Source organism: Phalacrocorax aristotelis, chromosome 2 (genome assembly GCF_949628215.1).
Source record: "Phalacrocorax aristotelis chromosome 2, bGulAri2.1, whole genome shotgun sequence".
Classification (NCBI taxonomy): domain Eukaryota; kingdom Metazoa; phylum Chordata; class Aves; order Suliformes; family Phalacrocoracidae; genus Phalacrocorax; species Phalacrocorax aristotelis.
Window position 1 is genome coordinate 165,254,509 of NC_134277.1, and position 24,344 is coordinate 165,278,852.

At 41.2% G+C, this 24,344-nt stretch overlaps 1 protein-coding gene across 9 annotated transcripts in view; it reads right to left on the reverse strand.

Moving 5' to 3' along the window:
* Positions 1-24,344, reverse strand: part of TSNARE1 (t-SNARE domain containing 1) — a 510,738-nt gene that overhangs the window by 173,941 nt on the left and 312,453 nt on the right. For all 9 annotated transcript variants that reach the window (XR_012659332.1, XM_075085935.1, XM_075085934.1 and 6 more), the window contains 2 exons: positions 22,511-22,583; positions 9,474-9,556 (listed from right to left, as the gene is read on the reverse strand). Coding sequence is in view for 8 of the 9 variants with exons in the window: in XM_075085935.1 (XP_074942036.1) it covers positions 9,474-9,556; positions 22,511-22,583 (156 nt within the window). In the remaining variant the exon portion in view is untranslated. The remainder of the gene's footprint in view (positions 1-9,473; positions 9,557-22,510; positions 22,584-24,344) is intronic.

Below are 24,344 nucleotides of genomic sequence, written 5' to 3' on the forward strand. Positions count from 1 at the left end.
CGCCACACTTCTAATTCTTCATTTCAAAATATCTTCAAGAGCTTTGTGCACTGTTGAAGTCAGATTTAGTGAGACTATAATTCACATTTTTCTCCTCTTGAACATGGGTTGTACTTAACAATTCCTGTTCTCCAATTCTGGCCATGCCAGGCCATGACCTGATAGCTGTACTACAAATGCCTCCTACCAGGACTGTGATTTCTTTCAGGAATATGGAAAAGACCTTTGATTAAAATGCTTCCAGGTTTTGTCTAAGTAGAAATAAAGGCAATTTCATGTTCTGTCACTTCTTTCTCCTTACATTTAATTTTCCCTTCATGATCAATGTAGTTACTGTAACAAAATAGGGGAATAAGAATTTACTTTCTCACCTACTTCTGACCATTTGAGGTGCCCCAGGCTCTCTGTTGCATTTAAACACAGCTGGCAGAGGTGACTTGTGATTTTGGGAGGAACAACAGCCTTCCATAGTGGAAGCCAGAAACACAGCAGGATTCTCTACTCAGCACAAAAGGATACTAAATATTTATTTTTAGGCAACAAAAACAAACCCTACAGGTCTAGTAGAGTGCTTTTTTGAAGGTACTTGTCTATGAGCATGAAGGCAAGATGTCCACCTCTCGGGTTCTATTCATCTTAGACTAAGGTACAATATCCAGGACAAGCAGGATGAACAGTCTTCCAGAGGTATTTGCAAAGGAAACTTAGCTTGTCTTGTACTAGCTGCCTAAATTTTAGGTACCAAGTCAGATGAGATGACACTATACTGTTGATAGGTCCCTACTCAGTACCTATGAAAGAGATGAGCTGATAAACTGATGCTTATGAGAACCAAGTAAATAATCAAATCATAGAAATCAGAATATAAATCCCCATAGTGGAATTCAACTATTAATTTCACTGTGGCTTTGAAACCCAATGCGGCACCTTTACGGACACTAATTATGAAAACTTGATGAAATACCTCAGGAATAACAGCACTGTTTGGACGGTGTCCCTGTGCCAGAAAGAAGACTCTCAGAAAGTGAACAGAAAACCACTGCTGCCTGCATGTGAAGAATGAACAGTGACCAAGCTCAACCATTTTGCTACTTGATGAGATCTGACAAGCTCACAGCCCAGTGCAATACCGCTTCAGGCTATACAGCTGCGACTCCAGCCAGCATAGTTATTTTCTGCTCCTGGTTTTCATTGGATCCAGGTTAGGTATACATCTCCAGTGCTAATATTCCTAACTTCCTCGTATCCCATACCCCTTAAGAGGCAAGTTTTATACCATTTCTCAAAGCTTTGAACTTTGGGCAAAGCAATTGATTCTATGTGCTGCCACTGGGCACAAGGATGACTCTAAGTGTGGCTTTCCACACAGTAACCAAGGATTTCCATTCACCACTCAGTTAAATGAGGACATTAAGAGAAATGTAATACACTAGTTTATGTCTCTGTCAGTGAGCGAAAATTGCTTTTTAACATCTGACCCTTTAAAATGAAATTGTACCCTGTAAAGAGATTTTTGTTAAACAAATGAAATAGAAAAACAAAAGACAGTATGTGATTTCCTTCTGCTGTCTCCAAATTGTCACAGATCAGTCTTGTTCAGCTTTCATGCACAAGGTCCTTCCTTTTGAAATACTGAATGCAGACCACTGTGCATAATGCAATGAATATTCCTATATCTCGACCTGATACAGTCCCAGTGTGGCATACCACCAAGGTGAACGATCAGAAAAGACTACAGCTACCCACTCATCCTCTCACCAGCCAAAGCAGCTTCATCAGCAATGCCTCACCACTAAATTCCATCCCAATCATTCCATCATATCCTTCCCTTATCCTCCACTCTTGCCCTTTCTGTTTCCTCCTCGAGAAAGGATTGATTTGTGCTTAAATAAAAAGTGAGCTCACAGTAGACAATTTTTAATTTATTTTCTTCCAAAAATCCTACTGGGCATGGTTTATAATAAAAGAAAGAAAGATTAAGCTACCACCTGGCTGAGTCAACTCTCTCTTTTTGATGGTACAAATGAAGAGAAGTTCAGCTGTGATTACAAATAGCCTGAAAGATTTTACCTTCACATGCAAGAGCACCCAACTGCATGACATCCAAAAACTAGAAACAAACCCTTTCCCAATAAATATTTGATCACACAGATCCATTATTTACAGAAGAAAAAAGATAGGTTTAAATAAATGTTATGCATTAGACCTCACTGAGGTTAAGTTGCTGCATTCACGCAGCTCATTTATCACTTGGACTGCTGTTGATTTGAACACCGTTTCCTATGGTAAGAAGCTGGGCTGCATTGAAATACTGTAGAAAAACCACACACAAACAGAAGTTGCTTCAAAATAAAACACTTTTAAGCCTGAAAACTCAGCCTGTCTTTCACAGGGAGCCAACAGAGCAAGGAAATAAGGAAGCACAAGTTTTATCCCAACCACCTGCTGCTGTTGGCTATTTGTTGAGGTAAGGTAAAGGGCAAAACAATTTAATTGTTCAAAGAACTGCTCCAGACATCCTTGCTCGCTGGCCACAGCACACTGCCAAGACAAAGGGAGCCTGAAAGCAGAGGCAGTATTGTGGTTTAACCCCAGCCTGCAAGTGAGCACCACACCGCCACTCACTCACTGCTCTCCCAGCTGGATGGGGGAGAGAATTGGAAGAGTAAAAGTGAGAAAACTTATGGGTTGAGATAAGAACAGTTTAATGATTGAAATAAAACAAAATAAAAAAGTAGTAGTAGTAGTAGTAGTAGTAATAAGAATAGAATATACAAAGCAAGTGATGAGCAGTGCAATTGTTCACCATCCGCTGAGCGATGCCCAGCGAGTCCCAGAGCAGCAGCCCCCTATTTCAGCTTTCCCCTAGCATATATACTGAGCTTCACGTCATATGGTATGGAATATCCCTTTGGCCAGCTTGGGTCAGCTGTTCTGGCTGTGCCCCCTCCCAGTACTTCCAGCCTTCTCAGTCCGTAGAGCATGAGAAACTGAAAAGTCCTTGATTTAGTGTGAGCGCTAATTAGCAACAACTTAAACATCAGTGTGTTAGCAACATTATTCTCATACTCACTCCAAAACACAGCACTATACCAGCTACTAGGAAGAAAATTAACTCTAACCCAGCTGAAAACAGGACATCAGGCATGCAGCGAGGAGTTGCTTCAGGGTTCCATAGTGGTACAGACCATGTTGGGGCAGATCTGACAGGCGACACAGGCAAACTGATTTTGAGCAATCTGAGGCAAGCAAAATTAGTGGGCTTATTATAAGGGAACGGACTATTTGAAGCAGCAGAGCTGCTGACAGCCATGCATCAACAGGGGAGGACTGAGAGATTGGAGTTGAGAGCGAAAATGAAAATATATGGTTTAATGGGAGAGGGAAGGGGTGAAAGGAAAACAAGTGCTATGGAGTAGAAATTGCTTTGAAGTCGAAGAAATCAGTTTGAAGTGGGAAGCCCAGGCAAAGGTTTCTGAACTGAGCTGGTGTGAGTGTGTTGCTGTGGACTGAGAAACAGAAAGCAGAAAAGGACTGCCAATTCATTGGGGTTTTTGAGAGATTCAGCCAATCTGGGGACAACTTCTTTAATTGAAGATCACTGCACAGAATCGTGAGGACTCTGGATGGCGGCAAAGTTTCCTTCTGCTGCTGAAGAGGAGGATTAAGGCTCAGATGCGTAATTACACAGTCACTTCAGTAATGTCTTTTGCTTGGAGTCTTTACAGAGCTCTGAGTTCCTCTTTCAGCTTTAATTTAGCTCCCATCACTTTCACAGGCAGAAACAACCAGAAGAAAGAATAGCTTCATAATCCCCCGAATAAACCTTCCAAGTGCTGATTACCCAAAGAAGCAGCAAACTCAGCTGCACTCACACTGGTGACAGACACAGCCAACAGCAACCTGAGGTTGTATACGCTGCACCTTACAGTGAGCAGTAGATTGCCGTTACCTCTCCGTCCCAAATCTGCCTTACAAGCATCTAGCTTCTTCTTATCCTAAGCCATTAAGTAGCTGTGAAGCTGCATTTACATTGAGATATTCCAGCTGTGCCAGTCCACCACAGCTTTGCAGTGCAATCCCATCGTATTACGGTGCTAACTGGCTGTACACTGTAGTTTTAATACTACTAGCTTTAAAACAATTTAACCGCAGCGTGAGTCAGGATTTGAGGGCATATCCATAGGGAAAAGGAGAAGACAATCTTCATTATCACAGTATTTATAAGCAGTAAGTGCTTTAAGAGGAAAGCAAGCCAGGAAATTTCAGACTGAGACAGTGAATTTTGAAACTCAAATTTTCTTTCATTTTTAAAATACCAATGAGTTATTTGTGCAGAAGTTGAAGCCAGCCCTTTATTGGTGGTCCCTAGGCAATAAGATCTCTCTGCAAATGTCACAGATTTATGAAGCTTTTTTCCTTAAATCTCCAGCCTTCTAAGTGCCCCTCTGTGTATCCATGAAAGCAAGACCCAGGAATTGCTTCTTTACAGGAAAAAACCTCATTGTTCTTAGACTACACAAGTGGGTCACTGAACTGTTGCTTGCGTTTGCAATGCCAGTGAATCCAAATTAGCTTGACTTCCACAGAGGATATAGGGGAGGAAAGCAACCAGCATTAATCAGAGCAACACAAGCAGCTCTTCCAAAACAAATTAACTTCAACAGTCAGCACACAGAGTCCTTCAGTCAGTGTGGCCAAGATGAACTTAGGCCAAACTTTGCGTCAAAAAAGAGTAACTGGTTTAATATGTATCCATGGAGTCTGCATTTGTTTCTTTTTCTTCCTCTCAATCCATCTGCAGGAAGCTATGAACAAACTGAGCAAAGTAAAACTGCTCATCTCTCACAGCCAGACTTTCTGTGTGATGTTCAGCCCACCTAAGCTAATCTCAAAGGCAGGTATTGAGACCATCGCGTGTCTAGATATCCCTTTTTTTCCATAAAGGGATAGGCGATATGCATGTGATTAATTTTCCCTTGAAATGTTTGCAATGTAATTGTTATCATCTGGTCTTTACAGAAAAAGGAGGGAACGGGCATCTCCAGGGTGGCAGCCCTCAGACCTATGTTAGACATCTCCTGTAAGATGAGACAAGCCATGTGCTGGAAGCAATTCCTCCTTCCTGTCAGTGTAAAGGGAGTCCAGACACTTAACTCAGACATTCATGCCTCCACCACCTGTGTTCAATAAACCCCTATCTTCCACAGAGCAATTTGACCCATGTTAAACTTGGTGTTTTAAGGTAGGTGGGATGAATCATCTCCTCCAGGCGAATGGTCAGTGACATTTCAGGAGACAAATCTGGGCCACTGGTATTAAATAGCAAGGATCCTCATTTCTGCTTTAGGTCCAAGAGGTATGAGACCCCCACATAAAAGAAAGGCACTGAAGCAAGTCTACTGCAGGACATTACTTCTTTTCTTCTGCCAGACTTTTTTGCCTCTTAGTTGTCTTTAAACTTGAGTTTTCTAGTGAAAAGTAGGACAACAAAATAAAATGTCAAATTTTTGTGACCAAGAGGGGTTTCATATGGTAAGAGGTCTCTGTTTCTTTACTACTACTATCAATAACCAACATTTATGCTTCAATCTGCGTTTTGACCCTGCATGTTCCTACAGATAATGCAGTGGCCCAGTTTAACTGTTATAATCATATAATCATAGAATGCCCTGAGCTGGAAGGGACCCACAAGGATCATCGAGTCCAACTCCTGTCCCTGCACAGGACAACCCCAAATTCACACCATGTCTCTGAGGGCCTTGTCCAAGTGCTTCTGGAATATCGCCAGGCTGGTGCCGTGATGCCTCCCTGGGGAGCCTGTTCCAGGGCTCCACCACCCTCTGGGGGAAGAACCTTCTCCTAATGCCCAGCCTAACCCTCCCCTGGACCATCTCCCTGCCATTCCCTCAGGCCCTGGAGTTGGTCACCAGAGAGAAGAGACCAGCCCTGCCCCTCCTCCTGCCCTTGGGAGGGAGCTGCAGACAGTGATGAAGTATCCCTTCAGTTTCCTCTTCTCCAGGCTGAACAAACCAAGGGACTTTAGCCACTCCTCATACGGTGAATAAAGTGAATATGGCATAAAATAAACATTTTTTACATCATAGATAGGCATAGTGAGTATTGCTATTTTTCTGTACGATCCATAGAGTCTCTGTAATATCTGACACCACAGAGGCCTTAGTGAATTTACTTGGCGAGGCAGGGAAGTGTTACTGTCAGGAGGTGAAGTCTGCAGCTGCGAAGAGGGACTACAGGCAGTAATGTGGCTGCCATTTACAGTACCCAGCATGGACTCAGGGACTTCCTGTGGCATCTAAGATCAGGAGCGTAAGGATAAATTGAGGCCATTTACTTTCCTGAGCTGTCTGATCCTGCCTTTCATAACAACAGTGCCCAACCCTTTTGCTGAGACAAGCTGCCTCATGTCAGATAGGGACACACAAGGGTTGCACTTTGGTATCTCACCTCTGTATGGTGACCAGCAAAGAGTTACACCTACGTCATGATGCAGCCTGCATATAGACATCCATTGAAAAGGGGGAAGATGTGCAGGCCCATGGGGTAGGAGATGGCAGGGAACAGTGAGGAGGGAAGCAGAACCATTTGCACAGCCACCTACTGCTCCCTTCCCTGGGCTGAGAGCAGGGGCTGGCTGTGGGCTCCACTGAGCCACCCCGCAGCCTTGTCCAGCCTGAAAGTTGGCCACCACAACCTTACTTACCGCATATTTCCCACATATGTTCTTTGTTATTGTTTTACAGGTTGGGAGTGGGGGTTGTCGGTGTTTTTTTGTGGGCGGGTGAAGATTTTAGATGGGGGACATGCGAATTCGAATTCACACACAGTAATAAAACGCTACTGTTAGCAAGCACATCTCAAGGTGAAGGAGCACCTTACGAAATTTAAAATACAGAGAAAGGACCTCAGCAGGAAGATATTTACATTTGTTTAAACATTTCTATCATTTCAGGGGACCTAAATGCCCTATTTTGTACTAGTTAAAGAAAAGCTATTTACTGATGCTTTGTTATGTTAATGTACAGGTTGGGACTGGTGCTCCAAGTTGTATTGTTGAAGTGATTGCATTCCATTATATGCAAACATTATGTTAAATAACCAGTCACTTAATCTTTATTCCTGACAGAAATCCATTCATTAAAGCCTACAGTAGGTCTTAAGCTTGAATGTTTCAGTGACGCTGACATTTCTGATTTCTCAATTTATGTATACAGTTGTCAATATACTCATAAAAATACTACAGTCACACACACACACATTTATATACTTATATACATATAAACAGGAATAAATAACAAATGCATGTAAACCAGTCTGCGTTTACAGGACAATCACACTGTACTGGAGGTCACAGGTAACAGCCAAATACATTAATGAGTTGGCAGTTTAACAAAAGAAGGAAAACTACTTGGTAAGATTTTAAAAAAGCAGTCTGTGCCTTTGGTCTCTGAGCAGCACAGAAGAGAGCAGTACAGAGGGAATTTAAAGTGTATAAAACTATGGCAGTTCCCTGAAAGCAGTTCACCTACAAAGCCATCTGGTTGATCATTCTCCAAAATCCATCCTAGGTGTTTCTAAAGCAGCCAAAACCACACATACAGCCTGGAAGGATGACCCACACTCGCGCTGCATTATCCATATGTATACAAGTGGCACCAACATTGCTTCCTACAAAAGCCCCTGAGGGCTCTGTGACCGGGACCCTTCTTGTTCCATTATGGAAACAACAGATGAGCAGATATCACAGCACATGACAAGAGGCGTCATATGCCATTTTACAAACCCCGGACAGCAGGCCAGCAATCAGAGTCATGAAACCTTCACCTCATTTTCTGTCATATCTGAGGGAACCTCATGAAAGAGGTGACAGAGAGCAAATTGGGGTTGCACGCATTTGTCTAGTGATCCTCATCCAGCAGTGTACAGGAGACCTACCTGCCCTCTACAGGAGGTCTGGGCTGCACATTTTCTTTGGCAGCAGAATGTTTCTAAGTAATATTTGTCTATACAGGCTTTTTTCAAGGGCAAGGGAGATTCTCAAGTGTTTTCCCATAAATACCAGTCAGTACACATTTATGCCCTCAACAGCGGTTGACTTGCTAACACTATATCTTCACCTTGATCAACATATTTGAGGAATAAAGGACCTCCTAACTGGGCAGGCTATATCAGCAGCTCCTACTGGCTGAAGAAAGCAGTTCCTTTACACCGTGCTGCATTAATTTTCTGCCTGACCACTCTTTGACCTTCTTAGCCAAAACCGTCATTAACTCGTTTGCGGCTTTGTGATCGGCTCCACTGTTAAGTATTACATTTATTCTTGCCTCATTGTAGACTTCATGCAGTAAAAATGCAACAGGCTATTTTGAAGGCAAATGCAGGATTAAAAGCAAGGTAACACATATTATCTTGAGTATATATGCCTTTAAAACCAAAACACGGCGAAGACCACACAGTTACCTCAATATAAAAGTTCTACAAAAGTTATTACCCACATTTGGTAAAGCATGTTTCACCAGAAAGTTAACTGTAGAAAACTAAAATCACATTACTCCTTTTCAGTGGAGTAAAATGCCTGTAGCTCTTATTCCTTTGGTCTGGAGGTTTGCCCTAGACCTTCACAATTCATTGTGTCCAAGGACCAACAAGGAGGCACTACATACTCGCATGGACTTGGCTGCATTTTGTCGTAACAGGACTCCAGATACATGAAACTCATTTTTGACTTTAACAAACCAATTCATGATTGAGGAAAAAAGGAAACTAACAGCTTTTTCTTCTGTCAATCCAGTGCAAGCAATAACAATTTTTTCTTTGTTCACTTCTTTCCCACCCTCTTCATCCCTAGAAAGTACTAACTATAACCATCAAACAGTTCTTTCTGGTCAAGCTGTTTTCAAAAAGATTAATGTTTTTGTGTGTGTGTGTTTTATTCTTGCTCCAGTGAAGAAAAAGAAAAAAAAGAGAAAACCAAACAAAAACCCCTACCCTCAAATTGCCTTTAAAAAGTGCTGAACACCATTCCCATAGCCATTATTCACCAACCACATCATGTCTTTTGACAACTGAGTTGTTTTTGAAAAGCACTTTTGCCTGATTATAGGGAAACACTCCAATAAGAAGCACATATACATTTAAATGATGCCATTTTTTATGAAGTCTTTCCAAGAACAACAGTAGCTAATTGTTGAGTTTCCTACTGGGAAATATCTCTTTAATACGTAGATCTCTTAATGACTACTGCAATGCAAATCGTTCATGTTACAGTAATTTAATCATATATATAAGAAAAAATAAAGTTTATCTCTTACTTAGAGTATGCTTCATCACCTTTCCAGGTAGCACAAACCCAGTGCAAGCCCATGTGCCATGTGGTTCACAGCCGCCATGTGTTCTCTTTATTTTAGATACTACTATAGAATGTATCCGTGGGGTTTTTTAGTTCCACTTACTTGGTGCTGACTGGCTTTTGCCAACTGTTCATTGGCTGATTCTACATTAGAAGATGCAGTCTCAATGTTGGCTTCAATACTATCTGCAAATTAAGATAATAGAAGGTAATTACAGGGTACAAACCTAAAACAAACACTTTACACCAACAGCAATTCAGCAGTTTACTCATGGGCATAAAGAGATCAGCAGCCTCTTGTTAGCAAGCTGTAGTACTACAGGGAAATAAGAACACTACCCATTTTGATGAACACTTAACCCGTCAGTCAGAGGCAGTATGACTGACAGCTCTCCATGTGTTCCTAGACAGGATGGAGGTTAGCCCATTCCCACTGAAACCAATGGGAAACTGATAGGGAATCCAAAGGAAATCAGCTCAAGGGTGGCAGATTTACTAGAGTAAATGAGAGAGTTAAATTACAGAAGGGACATGGCAGATTTTATCTAAAATTATCTTAAGAGCTCAGGGATAAGATTCATGTAAGTACATGTGGGTTGTTGACCAGTTGTCTGTACTTGAGCAAGTCACCTCAAACACTACCACAGTCAACAGAGAGCAATTCTGTTCTGTGCAATTCATCCCATTCGACAGCAGCTGCCTGCTGCTGATCAGATCAGACAAACCACAACCTAAACTCCTGGATCACATTTCGATGCTGCAAGCGGGGGTCTGTACAGCTGGCTCAGATTGAGAGACATTGCCAGCACCTACAATTAAGGGAGAAGACTCTTACCCTGGATTGCTAGGTCTGACATTGGGGGAAGCTGAAGAAACCACGAGGAATCAAAATGAGACTAGAAAAGAGAGATTACCAGCTACACATCGCAGCTGGCAGCTCCCCACTTCCACCAAAGACAAGTATCAACTGTGACTCCAGAGCTGTGCTTAGAAAGCAAGACACCTATAGTATAAAACCTGCAAAGAAGTGTTTGTTTCCAGCAGAAATCTTAGAAATCTTGACTGGCTTGTCCCCTAAGAGATGTGCAGCCAGTAATTTCTGGCCACAATGGAAGACCATGTGCACTTGGTCTGCTGCTGTGTGTTTTCGAGCAGACATTGCACCATGGAGTATATGAAAATGGCCAGGAGGAATTCAACCACCTGCAGAAATTTGAAAATAAGGTTCCAGGGATTTCTCTAATCCTTAATAAAATTAATGGAAAGTCTTCAGTTGATGGTATTAGGAGTGGATTAAGGCATGCCACAGAAGATTTTAGTAATTTATTCTTTTATTTTTGAAGGAAACAGCATTTATCACACTGGCCACTTTTGTGATGGGCAACGACATGAAGGTTTGCAGATAAAATGTGGAAAGTGGTTGTGTTAAGGTTTTGCCATTTTAAAGTGAAACAGTGTCACAAGTCTGTTAACATAGTTATGAATTTCTGATAACTCAATTTAAAAACAAAACAAAAGAGAAAAAAACCCACAAACCAACAAAACCATGGAATAAACAAACTTCAGTTTAACACTTGGAAACCTGCTAAAAGTCTAGTATTGCACCTGGGAGAGATGGTTTTCCATTGCTTTTATTTTAGATTATGCATGCTGAAAAGAGAAAAAAAAAAAAGAAAAAATAAAACCTACATGGCCAGCACTTTTATAGATCGAGATACGATAAATTTATTCTTCATATCCAATGCTTCTCAAACCATTTGTATTAAGACACTAACACTGTGGACCATGGTTGGCATCACTGACCTTTGCCAAATGCTTTCCTTGCATTCAGGACTCAGCAGGAAGAAATCAAAAGGCTTCTGAGGAACTCAACTACTACGAAGAAATATCAAATTTTCTTCTACACAGCCTTAGAAGAGCTGCATCCACACACATGCACATACCAGTGTGACAGCCTTGAAGAGTTTACTCCCAGTTTTGCATTGATTTGAAGGTATTTCTGGGAAAGTGTTAGATTTTTTCTTTTCAGTACCAGTAGAAAAAGATTATAGAATGTCCTGAGTTGGAAGGTACCCACAAAGATCATCAAGTCCAACTCCTGTCCCAGCAAAATGGTGCTGAATTACCCAAAATGATGAATAGAAACATGAATGGCACGACAGCACGCTGCAGTGAGCAGCATTTTTGCTATGCGAGCGGATCTACCCAGGGTCTGCCTCACAAAGGTGTGCTTAAGGAACAAAGTGTTTGGTGTGAGTGAAACATGGTAGACAGATTTCAACCCATGCCTTGATAATAATGAGGTTCTAGACAAGTTTACAAGGAAAACCCTGCTACCACGTATCCACAAGTGCTACGACTGTCAATTGGTATCACACTTCCTTTTAAAAAGAACAAATGTCCCAACTCCAGGGCTGGCCCTGATGTCTTTCCAGCCATTGAGGCTGACCCACAAATCAGTAACTGGTCATTCTACATATTTTATAGGAGTAGCAGTAGAGGGACATTTGATGTTTTCTGGTTAGAATTGAGAAGTAGCTGAAAAGTGGTAGATCGATGGGCTAGATTGGCTCTGTAGGACAGGGCAGCGTTTCCTATCTCTGTTTTCATGTTAGGACAGCGATGTGTAATTGGCAACTACAAGCCCTGATCCAGTTTCCAGCACTGTGTATATGAACCTCTCTGCATATGGAAACAAGAGGGCACAAAGCAGAGAAACCAAGAGTTAATATGTCATTAACCCAGACAGGGTGCATCAGCCAGAGTAACTTGTCACTTACCCAAGGTGACAAATTCTTAGTTGCCTAGCCGTTGACAAGTATTTACTTCTGTGGTTATGCAAGACAACTTGGTGCATAGTTAAGCAGATCTGTTTTGCCTAAAATATTTTTTATACTTTTTGTGGAAGTCCATAAGAACTAGCCACTGGGACAACACCAGTTTGCATCAGTTGAAATTCAGCCCCTCACCACTCAAAGCTCCAACATGCCATAGCCTTCCTACAGCCAAACTGTGACACATGTTAGGATCAGGAGAAAAGGAAAAATCAGGTAAGAAATTGAACCAAAACTAAGAATATATCCTGCTGGGACACCTATTAATTTTAGAAGCACAAAGTCTGACCATGTTTTGGTGTTACAAAACACAATTTACATAGGAAAACACCTCCATGTATTAAGCTACTTTGTGATGGGATTTGGAAGGGGTGGAGGGAGTGTGCTGAACACCTTGACAATCACTTAATCAAGATAACAGAACAACTTGCTCATGTATCAGATGTTTCTCGGGATCTTAGTGCAGACACCCTTCACTAATACCTCTTCAAGGCTGATTGTCCTCAGAAAATTAATCATTTAGACTCAGAAGAGCTACAGAGGAGAAAATTATGAAAAATATCCTACTAAAGCAAGAGTAATCTCTCTGTGCTCCTCTTGGGGCAGGGGGAAATCACAGCAGGAGCTTAATTTAACTTCCTTAAATGGCCCTCCGAAGGAAGCTAGCACTTTCTGCTGCCTGCAGGGGGGCCTAAGGAGATTTGCCTTCCTTAGATAAAATTAAACACTGTGAACACCCCCCTTAGCGCTGCATGGAATGGGCTAATCATATGTTATGCACCATGTTTTGCAAACACCATCTACTTTTTTCCCAGTGCAGCTTTCACAAGTGGATTGACGTGTGCTACATGTCCTATATGAGTTGATGTGACGTTACAGGAGGCTAGACCCTGGTGGCACTGTTTCTGCTAACATATTCTCCTAGCAGGGGGAATTCCAGCCTTGGAATAATCAAACTACCTATTTAAATTTTTTTTTTTTTTGTAGCAACTTGTAATCCTGAGACACAGGGGAAAAACTAAAACAAACTAAATACCTCCAAAACTCTATAAAAATGAGACATAAATATGTAGCAATTTAACTAGATATTTCTGTTTATTAACACAGGAAAGCAGGGAAGGAAAGAGAATTTGGGTCAAATCACAAGGAAGTGAGTAATAAGTCAACGATGTTAATAAGTCAATTATTTCAGTGCATGTTTGCTGAATGCTAGGAGGGTTCATAGCTTCACCTCATTCGCTTTCAGGTTCCTTGCCAAGGTACCTTATTTGGGCATGGAAAGGCAAGTATTTCCAGAGAGGTGATAGGATCCTAGGTAGACTGAAAAAACCTGCTGGAGAGGTCTGCCTTTTCCTTTCTCTTTTGGCTTTGGTATGAGGGAACCATGACACTGTTCCCAAATAAGTGACATAACCTAGCCTTGGGTCTGAGATTTTCCAAGGAGCCTGAATCCCACAACAATTTTCTGTCCTCAGTCTGTGATAACCGTACAGTCAGAAAACAAACAAAAACCTTAGGGTGATGTTACCACCCTTTTATTAAGCTGAGGGACAGGACTGCACCAAAGCAGATGGTGGTTGCAAACAAATGCACCAAGGAATTAGGAAAAGATTTCTAATTTTCTGGCTAAAGCACATCCTTTCAGTAGGAGTAGTGAAGGTGGCAGAACTAACCAGCCTTTAGATGCAATTTGATATGATTTTATGGCACACTTGTCACACAGAGACAGAAATCATGATGACCCTAAGAGGTGTCTTTCAACCCTATTTATTTACCTGTCTTCTGAAATCAAGCCCTGCTAATGACCAACAGGAGTCTTATATGTGAAATTACTGGGGTGACAGTGGCTGGAGTGGGGTTTTTGTCCTAATGTATCAAGGAATCATCCATACGACCTGAGTCTTTACAGCTGCAACAATGGAATGGTTTCACAAGGCAGCATTTTCAGTAAAACCGCTCGAAAGATGGGAAAGTGAGCTTGTGAATGAGAATTTTAAAAAACTCCCACTTGGCAGTAACCAAAATGGGCCTCTTTAGGTTTCACAGTATGCTTTTATTTTTAGCACTTTAATAAGCTTAACCCTCTTTTATCACTATAACTTCTGACTAAAAATAATCAATACAACATACTGACAAGCACACACGCACAAAAATGAGTATTTTGGTATTGTATAGAAGTTTATTTCCTAATTAAAAGCCAAATTTTGGGTGAAATTGCTTTCAGTATGAAAGATAATTTTGCTTATTCTAATTGCCGTGTACTTGGAGAGTTTTAAGTGAGTCTCATTCCACTAACAAAAGACCCTCAGGCTCTCTATAGGCACAACTGTGGATGTTAAGGGAAAGGAAAACTATGGCAGTTCTTCCAGAGTGAAGTTTAAAATAGCTTAGGGTTGGTCATTTGCACACTTCAATGTAAACTCAAGTTATAAATTCCACACACAAAAGGATTTATAAAATAATCTTGCCCGTATGCTAAACTAAGGCTAAATGGGTCACATTGGCTTAGATTGGTGCAATGAAATACAACTTGCAGCTCCATGAGTCATCAGGAGTTATGGTTATTGCTTCCAACAAAAGGCAGATGGCACCTAGAATTCTATTTGTTTTTAGCAGGGCTCTAATTCTTCCGCACAGTAACACACCATGGCCCTCAGAGGTAAGGACTGAGGCACTGAACAACCACTAACCCTAATTTTCCAGGCAGGCCTGGAAAGACTATTTAAACCACCCTAAAATGTCATAACCAGCTCTTCCTGCTGATTTTCTTCGGCCAACAGCCTGAAGCCCTAGTCCGTATGAATAAAAGTGGTTATAAGGCAATGGCCGAACACCAGCATAAATTTACAACACTTCAGCTCCTGACTGATTTACACTGTCCTTGAAATGCATCTTGGAAATGTCAAGTATCTGCTACATATGTATGCACTGAAGAATGGTATCACCCTGCCAGAGGTTTACCGTGCCTGCCAGGATACATCTTCCGGGGATTTAAAATTCAAATGTTCTACGTATATTTATTGGAAAATAGAACATCCTATCAGAGAATAAGGTAGCTCAGCTCTGTGCTAAACGGAAAAGTGCAGAAATATTACCACTTTAGCAGATACAAAGCAATTTACCTTTCTTTCTTACAGAGACAAGTGGCCCCAAATTACAGATACTTAGCACAGGAGAAGAGTCAGCATATGAGGAGCTTCCTGAGGGTGCATGGTATGGCCTCTGCCCTCGTTGTCTGGTGCACATTTTCACCTATCCATTTCAGGTAACCACAGTTCCCATACAATGCTCTCATATGGCTCTGGGTAATCCAAGACTCTATTTTTAATCCCACAAAATTTGCACATGGGAGGATATTATATCATGGCAACAGACACGATTCACTTTTTTTCCTGCTCTATTTCCTTCTTTTTCTGATGAAAAAAGATATTTCAACAAGACATTTCTTTTTGTGCAGAAATTTATGGGCATATCAGATTTTCTTTTTTTTTACAAAATAATCTCTGACAGTAATTTAAAGAGAAAAACAGCACTCAATCTAGCTTTGATTGGGAAATTCCAGCCACTTGTCTGTAGCACGCTCTTTCTTTTTCCTTGTGATGTAAACTCAACACTTTTTTTAAATTTTTTTAAGACATCCAAGTTAAAGATAATATTTTTTTCAAACTGCAGTAAAATATGCTTCCTTAAAATGACAAAAAAGTAAGAAAAGATCAAAATAATTCTACTTTTTTTTCCAAATCCGGCTCATGAACTGACAGCTTGGATAAATATCTTAGTTTCACTTGCATGCAGCATTTTTCAGAAGACCACTTTTGTCTACAATTAACACAACACTCACCCTCCATCACACAGCTGAGCGCATAAACTATCGAGTCCTATAGCTCAGTCAACTGATGAAAGAAGTGTCAGTCTGACTTTGTCACAAGAATAAATGAGGATGATGGGGGCGTTGATTCACAGAAATAAATATACTTTATTTCTGCTTACTCTCTTGGAAAGATCATATATTTTACCTACAAAGCAAAGCCACTGATATTTACAACTGTCTTGACCTCTCTTGCTTTACATGGCTCGTTTGATTTACTTAACCTACTCAAGCCATGGCCTTCCAAACAAAGTCTGTCTGTGGCAGAGTTTAACACCTCCCAGCAGAAATAAACCAACCACCTGGGCAGCTTCTGACATTAACCGCTTAATTGCAGCATTACTAGAAATGGAGAGCACGGTAGTTCCGACTTCCCAAAAATTACTTTGGATAAAACAGTGTGAGAAGAACCCTACTGGTGGCAATAAGCCTCATAAAAGGAACAGCCTTGTTCCTTGTTAAAAATTAGCTGGCTCATTAACTGCAAGTATACCAGCCTAATCACATTAGGAGGGTCAAACACAGAACAGCAGACAAATCTTCAGGCGTTGGTAAATTTGCAAGTGTAGTCACCCATTATTCTTTTCCTTATAAACCAGCATGTGCTGTCTTACCAGCACTATCAGCACTAGAGCTAAATGTAAAAGTCCACATACAACAAAGGAACACACAAAAAACCACACTCACAGAGAACAGAAACAGGAAAGAAGCACAAAAGCTCTTTCATTTCTTGTGCTGTGTATCATCTTGAATAAAATGAGTTGGTCAGAGACGATGGTATCCCACACCTGACTCCAACAATTCAGCTGTAGCAGTGGTCATGAACCTGTGCCTAACATGAAACCCAGCACCCTGCAGACTCTTCAGTGCTGTCCGAAGCCAAGGACGTGTGACAAGTGACAATGAAGGCCACCACTGCTGCAGTCCAGATAAATAGGGAGAGCAAGGGCAGCAGTATACATGTATACATGTATATAGCAGTATACCTTGACCTTAAAATTGTTGCCTGCAAGGCAATTAAGGGTAGTAATACTATACAATTCCAGCAGCTGGCTTGGTTTAAAATAAAGCTTCATTACACTTAGATAACAGCACAACAAACTGATGCAGGATATACACCTAGGATGAACAAAGAAATTGGAGGTTTCTTGAGAAGTGAATGGGCAGTGCAATAGATCATCACTAATTCAGAAATACCCCTGTACCCTTCCTGCATGGGCTGTGCTCTGTACTGACGTGTAACTCCATGTCTCAACAAGTGGATGAAAGCAAGAGAGCCAAGAGAAGATTTCCCAATTCATCAGGAACCAATAAGAACATAAATGTACCCATTCACATAATAGCCTCCTCTGAGATCACTTAGGAAACAACCAAATGAGAGACATTGCAGACCACATTCAGCTGAACGTAGATATTAAAGCTGTTACATTCAGGTATTCAGGGACCACTCTCAAGATGTGTTCATTTTCTGTAGATGTCCCAACCGAGACACATAACTCAGGAGAGTTTAGTTAAGGATCTAGCTGAATGATTTCCCAGCTTGGTTCGCATTAGCGTATCTGACAACAGACTCTTGGCTGTGCCATTCAGGCAGTCAGACTGGAGGAGGACGTGCGGAAGGGTGCTAATGGGCCTTCTTGGCTCTTGACAGTGTCTATATGTTAAACCAGCCTTCAGGTCAGAAAGGCAACAAGTGATAAAACAGGCAACAAAACTGAGCTGATTTCACAGGCAAAACAACCCAACCAAAAAACCCCAAACCTAGAAAAACCTCTCCACATACAAAAGCTTCTAAAATAAGCAATGCATTTACATTAATGCAAATATAGTTTACTTTGAAGGATGTTTATTATTATTATTATTATTATCATTAGGCAATAAGTGATAACGTGGTAAGTCAGTGAATATTAGCATTACTCGAGGACTGAATACATTGACACCATCAGGAAGTTGTTCTGAGATGGAGGAAAGCACCAGCTGCCATGTTTATATTTATCTTGGCAGGTCTGTGGGGTCTAGCTTGACAGATACCATGTAGTGATGTTTATAAAGTGAGGGAGCATCCACTTTAGAACACGTTATGAAGTTTCTTCAGCCTATTATTTTCAAATATAGAATGCCCAGACTTCAAGAGTGAAGTGGAAGTTTAGCAGCACCAGCATCTAAGCCTGGGTAAGTAATGGAAGAAAGTCAGTCTGAGGAAGTCTTCTGCTTGATGCAGTGGGGTGTTCTTCCAGCAAGTGGGATTTGCTGTGCCAGCACAACATTGTATACGTTTGGTCTGCACAAAGAGGTAGAGGACTGGTAAATTAGTTGCTGTGTCTCTTCTGCTGTAATCTTAAAATAGGTGGCCTGTATGCGATCTTGGAATTTCTTCCCATTTTAGGGAGTTGGGGAGGTTACAGATACACTGACAGAAGGTTGAGCCTAAAACTGTCCAGCAGAGGAAGAAATGTGACTCTTAAACGTGTAAAATGTTTTCAGAACAACGTGGGTCTTCTCTTGCGTCTCTGAGAAATGTGATGGAACTGCAAACACTGATATAAATGGTGAAAGTTGAATTAGAGCAGTTTAGTTAAGGGATGTAGATCTTGCATATTATTTTGGCATAACTAGTAAGGTGACATGCACAGGTGGGATGGTAAAACAGCTCCTCAAGACAAAAACAGAACACCACTTTCTTTTGCCATGGGAGGAAAAAAAAGAAAAAAAAAAAAAGCAATTACTCTATTATTTAGGTCATCTTTATTCTCCATTACAAGACTAACAGAAGCCTACAGAGGTGGACAAATATGCACTTGTCCTCATCAGGTACTAATACAAATACTGGCAGCTCTATTGCTGACACTTTCTTCAAAGGAACTGGAGGTTTAAGGATTGTCTTCTTCCTACCACCAGTTATAATACAGATTTCATGGAACTGTGTCTATTTATCCCAGTATGGCCAATGAAAGAAGAAGGTTGCACATGTAAAAGCAATGTTCAGTATGAAATACCAGGAGTGTTTCAAGTTGCTAAGGCACTTGTAGTTCAGTTGAGTGGCCATCTATGGGCATGGAAAGGAGTGACTGTTTCTCTAGCAACGTAGCTTACTTCTTACCGTACCAAGTCCTTACTCCTTGCCTTGGATGCTTTGGCTGAAGAGCCCTTCAGCTACCATGAGAGTAAAGTTTAGCAGTGGAGATGGCCCTCTTCTAGCCATCTTGAGGTCTTGCCATTTGTACATCAGATCCCCAAAGTTATCATCAATCCACTCCAGAACCTCCTGGATTATTTATGCCCTGTTGTGTTGCCCCTCCAACAGATATTGGTGTGGTTGAAGTCCCCCATGAAGACCAGAGCCTGCAATCATGAGGCTGTTCCTGTCTCTCTGTAGAGGGCCTCATCCACTTTGGCTGTCCACTTTTTAGTCCTAACCCGTAAACTCTCCATGACCAACTCGTCCAACCGCAGGCAGAGCTCCATGCACTCCAGCTGTTTTCTTACATAACGGACAACTCTTCCTCCTCATCTTCTTATCTTGTCCATCCTGAAGAGCCTGTAACCCTTCAATGCAACACTCATCATAGGAGTCAACCCACTACATCCTTATGATCCCAACAAAATTGTAGCCTGTGACTGCAGGCAGATCTCTAAGTCTTCGTGTTTATTCCCCATACTGTGTGCATTAATGTACAGGCACTTTAGATGCACCCCAGCTTGTTGAGCTCCTGGAGAGCTTTTGGGGTATTTGTCCACAATGGTGCCTTGTAAGCACCTTGCTCCGTACATGCAAGTGCTAGAGGTGACCCTGCCCAGGCCCCATTGTGATGACTTTGTGAACCCTTCGAGCCACACCACCCTCTGCTCAGCAGTCCTGTCCATTGCTCCCTCACAGGACTGCAGGTCGCGCTGTCTCTCTCACATCATTCCTAGTTTAAAGCCCTCCTATGAGGTCAGCCATCCTATTGGCAAGAATAGTTTTGCCCTGCGTAGTGAGTGAACCCTGTCTCTCCAAAGCCCAGGTAAACAGGGTCCCATGGTTATAGAACCCAAAACCAGGTACTCCTAACACCAATTCCACAGCCAGTTCTTGATTTCTCCTATTAGTGCCCTCCTCCCCTCACCCTTTCCCTCTCATGGGCACCCTGTGTGATGAAGCTGCATAGAGGTGCTTTTGCTAGGAGCTCCTGTAAGACTGCGTTGAAAAGACTCTCTGATTATTCAAAGGTAACCTAGGTCACTAGCTTGGTTTGGCTTCGAGGCCTTGGACTCATTGAAACTGTAATGCTCAGTAAAATATCCATATCAAAGAGATGCCATGACTAGGAACACAGGCATGGGGCTTATTTGCAGAAGGCAAAAAATAACACAGATATGCTGCCCCAAGTCTACATTTCCCCTCACCTATTTCCTCCTTGTGTGACAGAAATTGCTCTCTACCCTAGGCAGTGTTATGGATGTGTTCATTAAGGAACTGGCCCACACGCTAACAAAACTACTTCTAGGTTTCTGTAAGAAGTATGGCTTACTCCGCTTCTGCCGCGCATAGACCAGACAAGCCCTTCCCATTAATTCTCCCCAGCTCAGGTGAACCAAAGAGTGGTTTGCTCTACAGCCCTGGGAGCATTTTGCCGAGTGGCGCATCCCACATTCCCTGGTTATATATTTTCCCTGCATTTTCTAAACAAGCACAAACAGAGCTTTCATTTCATGCATGTAAGAGGAATACATTAAAAAAAATAAAACAAGTGCCAAGAGAACTGTCTCTTATCATCATTGCTTTTGAATTTTCACTGCGGGAGTTTCGACTCCCTTTACTTCCTGATTCGTAATCTCACTTAATTCTGTGTAATATGAATGTCAAAAGATAAACAGTGGGACCTTTCAGCGATTGGTTGGGAAGATACCTTGACTGGCTGCCAGGCTGAATAGATACTCATAAAGAAACTATTAAAAATCTGCTGCAGTGAAACAGGAAGAAGAAAGAACGTGTCAGATATAAAAGCAACAAAAACCTTATGCTGGCTCAAAGACAAAACATCCTACTTAGCCTAACTGTTTCTCACAGGCGAGGTAACAGCGGGGTCGCTTCTATGCATGGGCAATATCTTAAAGTAATAAATATTGCCTTAAGAAAAGGAGTTACAAGGATCTTGATGCTAGCTGATGTATGTTGTCATGTCCCTCAAGGCATTAACATCTGATGTGCTTTTAGGAGATGAATCAGGCTTCAAAGTTACCCATGTAAAAAAGATGATCTTCCAAAGAAACATAAATACAATTAAAAAAAATTAAAAATAATAACAAAAAGTTGGGTTTAGATATCATCTTGATTTTTTCCTGTGCCTGTGGACCTGAGTGGTGCTTCTCAGTGGGATGCAGCTAGCTCATCTCAGTGTGAAAGCAGTTATATTATGCTAATGGAAACTTGCAAAGGTATGAGCTTGGCAAAGAAATCCAGAGTGATTAATAAATGGCAGAGAAGAGATTCTTTCACGATCTATATATGGCTGTCTTAGGACTTGATCCAGCTCTCAGGAGCTCCAGAGAGAACTCCAGCTGAGCACCGCAGGTTAGAAATATCTCCACAAATCTTGCTTTTCTGGAGTCCCTCAGAGTGGCTTTAGGATCATTAGCTCTCCAATTTGGAAGTAGACAGTTGCTTCTGAAGCACTGCACCGTATTATCATACGTACACGAAATGAGAGATAGAGAAAAAAAAAGTGATTGTTCTCAGCTGCATCATACAACAGCAGTGACGAAGACAAGGGTCAGAGGAAATTTAAAAGGAGCAGATCTACTGTGTCTTATTCCCCTATTCACAAAAAGTGCTGGCTGCCAGTGACAGGCTGCACTTAAAGATAATACTAGGGATTACTTTTATCTCTTTCCCCAAGTTTTCTCCACCCCACTCCTAGCCACTGGTAGTTGGAGACCAAGAGGACGTCAGCTAATGGGCAGAAGCTTCAGACTATGCATGTGAGCACATCATGACGTTAGGCTACTGTAAATGCAACCAGACACACCCTGCAATGTGGAAAGAAAATTCCGTTTAGGAGAAGCAAGCTGTTTAATTTTCTCCACCGCCATCAATAATCATAACAGTAATTGCTACTGCTCTTATTTTTTAATTACCGTTCCAGGTAGAAAGGAAGAACTGGATCCCTTTCCAGTTAATGTTATATATTCTCCAGCTTCCTTTTTACAGTCAAAAGGGAATGGATTAATCTCACTAAGAATTCTATTTTATGACAAATATACCAGCTAACTAACCTCAGTATAAGAACCCTATTGCACAGGGCAGCTTGTCAGACCAAAACATCACTGGATGTACAAGATGCCCCAAACCCAGGAAAAATAATCACAGCATCAACAAAGAGCTGCTCATAAGGGAACACACATCATTGGAATGGTGAAGGATGGGAATAAAGCCCACACTTCAACAGTGGTACCTACCTATTGTGTCTCCTTGCTCATGCACCATGGAGGCCAGGTCTTTAATGATCTGGTTCACATCCAGCATGTCACTCTGAAAAGACAGAAAGTCTAATATTAATGGTGAATGGGTGATATGCAGGCATAAAAGGCATGTTCCACATCTGAGCTTTGCAAAGAAAAAAAACAAAATCAAGAAAACCTCGTCTGTGTAGACTTAAAAGAAAAAGTTACAATGTTTCCACAGTAAATAAAAAATCCCCTTAAAAAAAGCCATGGTTTTCTGGATCTACATCAGCCAGTTGACTCAAGCCTTCTATAAGAAACAAGTAAAAGAATCAGATCATACGTTTGCTTTTCAGGATTGTGGAGGACTGAGAAAGAAGCAGCAATAAAAACAACACCAGCAAACCCTTTTGTTTCTAAAACTTTATTTTTGATGCAGGCCATTCATCCCAGAGTGCAGATTCTTACATAGATGGCGGCCATCTCGCAGCATAGCATCCGTCTGATAAAATACTATTCATAAACTGATGGATGCATGATCAAAAACTCCCTGAATTTGAAATCTCCTCGGTAAGGGAATAAGGACAGACCTGTCCAATGAATGGATTCCTTTATACATTTTCAAGTGTTAAAAAAAAGAAAAAAAAGTAACTAGATTCAGAAATTTTCTTAGGTAAAACATAGCAAATTGCCAGTGAGCTTGTTTCCCTCATTTCTGAACACTTGCCCTGTTTAGGAGCAAATGTGAGCACATGCTGACTTCATATGACACTGGCGCTTATATAAAGAATTAATCTAGCAATATCAGGCACAATAATATAAATAATGCTGAATGTACTACCAGTAAGGCAACATTAGTGGAGCAGAAAAAAAAAAGACTCTCAAAGAAGATGCATTTTGTTAAGCTGTACAAATCACAGAACCATTGAGTCTGGCAGGAACTCCTGGAAATCATTTAGTCCAACACCCTTGCTCAAAGCAGCCAATTAAAGAAGGTTCCTCAGGGCCATGTCCACTTGGTTTGTATATCTCCATGGACGGAGACTCCACAGACTGTCTGACCAGCAATATGTCCATGTATCCTTGTACTGGGGAAGCCAGCACTGGGTGCTTTCTGAAGCGTTGAAAACATTTCCTAAGAACCTGCTTCTCCCGAGGCTAATTGCACAGTAATTCATTTATCTGCTTGGGCCCTCTTGCAGCTCTAGTCCATCATGCCAAAAGGTCTGATTGCTTCCACCCTGCTTTTAAAGACCTCAGCTTCCCTACTGGTAAAGTTACAAAATGGTGCAAAATGAATCCACGCCCTTCTACTGAAGTTTGTTAGGAGAATATAAGTGACACAACATGTAATCATATGACGCAATAGAATCCTATTAATTTATGATGAAACCTGGGAGTCCCATTGTGAATTCTAGAGTATACCAAATTGTTGAACAACTGAAGAAGTAGGAGAAACAAAATGTTTAAAAAGCTGTGAAAAATCATAATAAAATGAAACCCAAAACCCCCAACCAAAGACTGGGTAATGCATCGCAAAATGCACTTCATTCAATCACTTCTCAAGCATAATTAAGCTTTAAGTATGTATGGTATTATTTATGACTTGTAAATACTGAAGAATATTTTGTAAAAGCAATGAAGTTTAAGTAACCTGAGATGGCACTTGAGCACTGTGGTAGTAAATCATTGCCAGGAAATAAGGAGAAATTAGTTGTGATTTTTTGGGGTGGGAATTTTTTGTTTTTTTTTTTTTTTTTATAAAAATCCTTGAAAGGAGAAAGCTAAGGTTTAGCAACATTTGAAGAATTGAGAATTAACTTTAATGTGTTGTTCCGCTCTCATTTAA